Raw genomic sequence first — 5,000 nt, 5'->3', positions numbered from 1 at the left:
GCAACGCTTTTGTCGACAATTCCATGCAGCGTTTTTGTTGACAATCGCATGCAGCGATTGTCATCGTGAAGTATTTCTTGTGCAGTCGTTATCTGATGGTGAAATAATGAGCTTTGGATGGACAGGATAGAACTTGTGCCCAGCTTTAATAGTGTTGTCATTGGTACACCAAGTGAGTGTTGGCGTTGCCTACTCAGTGTGCTCTGGAACGGCTTCCTTACTTACTTGGCTGATGCTTCTGTTCAAAGCGACTTGTAACATATGTCAGTTATTACAAGGGCCAGTCTCCCCACAGTGACTAGGGGTTAAGTGCCTTGCACAAGGGCACAGCAGTGGTAGCTGGGATATTATGAACCCACAACTTTTCTGGCTACTGCATGCTAGTCCAGCTCCTTAGCCACTGTGCTGCTGCTGCCCTATGCGTCGATTGGTCACCACTCGGTCAATTCACTTGGCTGAGGAGGTGGAGGAGGTGGACGTCTGACTATTTAAAGACTTAAAGGATGGTGATTTGGCTGTATCTTGAGCTCCTCACATAACACACAAGGGCTCTCTCTCTCTCTCTCTCTCTCTCTGTGTGTGTATGTGTGTGTGTGTGTGTGTAGAGCCCTGGAGAAGCTGACGGGCCACACGGTGGAGGATCACTCGCTGGGCGTGTCGTACATCCTGGACGCGGACGCCGTGTCCCCGCCGCAGGCCCTCAAGCTGCAGAGGGGCGGGCGCTCCAGGACGGGGGAGCACCTGGACTACAGCGGCGCGGCGGGGGGCCCCGGGGGGCAGCGCCACCGACAGCCCGAGCTCCCGCTCCGCATGCTGGTGCCCACGCAGTTCGTGGGGGCCATCATCGGCAAGGAGGGCCTCACCATCAAGAACCTCACCAAAGAGACGCAGTCCAAGTAAGGGCAGCTCCAATGGGGGAGATAGAACCAGCGGTTGTTTGGGGTTATTCTGCTACAGGAAATGTGTTTACTTCAGTCTCAGTATCATCTCTCTCATCTCTCTGGCTGCGTTTGTATCTCTTGGAATCAAAACATTGACACAAAAGACCAAATCACAGTGTTTAATAATTATAATTAGATTTCAGCTGTGCAAATTTTAACATTTGAGTCAAATCAATTGACATAGCATTTATTTTATAATGTGATGATGGGACCTGTGTCTTGTTGTGGATTTGTCATACTTGGCTAGGGCCACAGTGATTGGAGCAGGGCACGCTGCCATGGCGACTAAGAGCCATGGCTGTGACAGCTCACCTTATGTCTAGTGTCCTTCAGAGCTGCCTGGGAGGGAAGCAGGCCCTGCACAAGCCCCTAACTAGAGGAACTCCATTACATTATAGCTGTCACTGTGACCCTCTTCTCTCTCTCTCTCCCTCCCTCTCTCTCTCTCTCTCTCTCTCTCATCTGAGCAAGTGAGTGAGAAGATAGTGGCCCTGTTGAATTTAGATTATTAAGGAGCAGTATTAAATTATGACGACAAGGGAGGGGGGGGGGGGTCATTGAGGTTAAACTTTTGGAAAAGAATGTGAAAGGTTTCTGTTTTAAGAGGATATTGAGCTGAAAGTGTAAGCTGTTAGGGGAAATCTGGTATCCTAACCTCATACGGAAGTGCCTGTGGAGACTGGGGTTGGTTTCAGATGGTTAATGGTTAATGTCCTGATTCCACCCACATCCCTCTAGCATTTGGTAAGACTTCACTGTCTTGTCTGAATAAAAAGGCAAAAGCCCATATGTTTTAATCCAGTTTAAATAACGGTTACGCTTTACTTGAGGGTATTTACATAAAAGTCACATGACACTGTCATGGACATGTCATAAACATTATAAACAAGTCATAAACGTTTATGACTTCTGTCATTAAGTGTCATTGGGTTTTTGTCATGACATGTTAGGGTTTAGAGTTACAGGGGAGCTACTGTACACCATTCATGTAACTCAAGCTTTGCGTTTGCGACGCGTAAAATCCATTTTAGAAGACTGGTCTATTTTTTCTAATGTACGTGCCACTGTCACGTCTGGTGTAGCCACTCCCATTGATTATAGTGATTATTAACTGCTGCAGCATACGCGTCGCGAACGGAACACTTCAGTAATGCGCCTGGTGTAGCTCCCCTGTTAGGGTTCATGTATCACTGACGTGACAGTGTCATGTCACTCTTATGTAGATAACCTCAAGTAAAGTGTTACCCAGAAATAACTATTCATTTATTGAAAAATTGATTTGTGTTAATCATGGACTGGACTCGATTCGCCCATGTGATTGTGTCCTTGACACGGCTGCAGGGTGGACATTCACCGTAAGGAGAATGCGGGCGCGGCAGAGAAGGCCATCACTATCCACTCCAGCCCCGAGGGCTGCTCCTCAGCCTGCCGCATGATCCTCGACATCATGGAGAAGGAGGCCAACGACACCAACGCGTGAGTGCTCCTCCCTACAATCCCACCCCCCACACCGCCTGTCTCACACATTGTCCTGTTTCACCTGGCTCATCTCCTTCATCTAGCTCACCTGACCTGGTCCATGTTTTACATTTGATGAAAACGATAAAGGTGACATTTTTAGCAGACACCTTTATCCAAAGCGGCATAGACTCGCAATGGCAGGTTTGGCAATCGTAAACCAGGCCTACCGATTGACAGAAAGTGATGCTATCGTAGCTTGATGAACTGACCAAGACAGGGACGTCCAGGCATGAGACGGAGACCATCTGGCAGGGGAGAGTGAGGTGGAGATCCATGGTGGACGCTCTATGCTCCCAAGGGGGTCAAGAGGATTAAAGGAAAGAAAAAAGATGCTACCGCAGCTCTATCACATCTGCTGCAACTCTCACCTTTACCTGTGTCACTTGTCTTACCTTCACCTGTCTCACCTGTTTCTCACTCACTTCAGCTGTCTTCATCTTTCTGACATGCTTTGTGAACTCATTAGTTACCCACACAGTACACACAAGCACCCCTGGTATGGAAATGTGTTGTTGTGCTCTACCATTGACCTCCCCCAACTGCTCCGTACCACTAGCTGTCATCAGAGAGCCCCAGGAAGCACTAGCAGTGTTTGTCTCTAACTCTGTCTGTCTGTCTGTCTGTCTGTCTGTCTGTCTGTCTGTCTCTGCAGGGCTGAGGAGGTGCCTCTGAAGATTCTGGCTCACAACAGTCTGGTGGGGAGACTCATCGGGAAGGAGGGCCGCAACTTGAAGAAGATCGAGCAGGACTCGGGGACCAAAATCACCATCTCCTCGTAAGAGCTCACTCTTGATCCCCTTTGGAGCACAAAGGAACAAGACTTCCATGTACATTCCGCATATACGATATACATTCCTCTCTGCAGCCATCAATGTACTTTAGTCTTGACTGTGGTTGAAATGACCCTGTGCTGCCATTCTAAACCATGGCATTCTCCATCTTCAGTCTTCTCTAGAGAGAAATACATGCGCTTGGGTTCATCCCTCACTACTTGTAGCAGCGTGTTAATGGGCAATACTAACATGATAATGGCCAGTAATGTGATAATGTAGGCCATGAGCAACCACATAGCTAGTTTGCCTTATTGTGATTAGATTATCTTGATGATTTGCCTACTGAGGAGTTCTCCAGAAAATAAATTGTTGTGCAATATCAATGGAACATGCCAGAAGCACAACAATGAGGAACACTGTCCAGCAACATCGCCCAAAAAGTTGACCCTTGTATTATCAGCCTTTCAATCGTCTCTTTCAAAGCAGGTATTTGAAAGAGACAGTATTTAGTGTGCCATGGAAGTGTGATGCTATATCCTATAGATTCAGTGATATTAGTGTAAGGGTTGAAGAGGAGTGCTTCCCGGACTGTATATTTGAGGTGCTCTTTGGGTGGGAAACTCATAACCCAAATGAAGAAAAAGGTTTAAAATGACCAAGCCATGAAAATAAAGGCTTTTATACTATTTTGAAACAGAAAGTGCCTTGGAACTTTTTCTTCTTGTGAATTTCTTTTTGACTTGGTCACAGCAAGGCCAGTCAGGACAGAGTTGAACCTTCATCTGAATACCTCACATTTCATAGTCCATTTAAAAAAGTTTTTTCATAAAATTGTTTCATGATGAAGAAGACGTAACACATCCTTGATTTTCAGGGTTGTGTATGTTATTCACTGATAAAAGTTAAGGATGGAGGTAAAATACTGTAAGTCATTTCTCAGTACATACAGTGGAGAACCCATGCTAAAGTTGACTGAAAAGAGAAATAAAAAGCCATCTTTTGGAAATTGATCTTAATGCCTTAATTAAAAATTATTTTCTTTGTGAATGAAAAATGTATAGTAAATAAATCAATATTCTTCCTTTAAATAGGAGAGAATATTTGACCCCTATGTTAACTTCCCATAGAGGCAGGAAGATTTTGTACATGTTTTTATTTTTATTTTTAAAGGCCAGCTACTTAATGGATCCAGGATAGATTTTGCAGCCTTAATGAAATCAAATGTAACTGACATGTAAAGACTTGGGGATGATGGGGTGGATTGTCTCAGTAGAGATCTGTGAGAGGTGGATTGAATCGAGTCCATGAAGTACTTAGCTCACATAATAGGAGGGTGTACTGTATCTGTCTGACTGTCTCACTTGGTTGATCACTGGAAGAATCCATTCATTCACTCGATGGAGCAATCCATACGACACATTCTACAGTTTACTAATGTTACCTATGTCCTGGTCTGTGTCCATGTACTGTATATCAACTACTGTATTGTATGTTTGTGTGTGCAGTTTGCAGGATTTGACCATCTACAACCCGGAGCGTACCATCACGGTGCGAGGGGGGGTGGAGGAGTGCTGCAACGCAGAGGTGGAGATCATGAGGAAGCTCAGAGAGGCTTATGAGAACGACGTTGCTACTCTAAACGTATGTACATGCATACATGAACTCTCTCTCTCTGTCTCTCTCACACACAAACAAACAAATAAATATTCGTATATACAAACACACACTCACACAAACTGATATAAAATACACAGGAAAAACATAC

The 5,000-nt window shown here is 45.2% G+C and overlaps 1 protein-coding gene across 3 annotated transcripts in view; it reads left to right on the top strand.

Annotated features, from left to right (window-relative positions):
• Positions 1–5,000, top strand: part of LOC134071231 (insulin-like growth factor 2 mRNA-binding protein 2) — a 39,670-nt gene that overhangs the window by 23,856 nt on the left and 10,814 nt on the right. For all 3 annotated transcript variants that reach the window (XM_062527873.1, XM_062527871.1, XM_062527872.1), the window contains 4 exons: positions 606–896; positions 2,283–2,417; positions 3,115–3,237; positions 4,741–4,876. In XM_062527873.1, coding sequence (XP_062383857.1) covers positions 606–896; positions 2,283–2,417; positions 3,115–3,237; positions 4,741–4,876 — 685 coding nt within the window. The remainder of the gene's footprint in view (positions 1–605; positions 897–2,282; positions 2,418–3,114; positions 3,238–4,740; positions 4,877–5,000) is intronic.

This window comes from Sardina pilchardus, chromosome 23 (genome assembly GCF_963854185.1).
Source record: "Sardina pilchardus chromosome 23, fSarPil1.1, whole genome shotgun sequence".
In the NCBI taxonomy this organism is placed as follows: Eukaryota; Metazoa; Chordata; class Actinopteri; order Clupeiformes; family Clupeidae; genus Sardina; species Sardina pilchardus.
The sequence above is the reverse complement of the archived record's forward strand: the minus strand, read 5'-3'. Positions and strand labels throughout refer to the sequence as shown.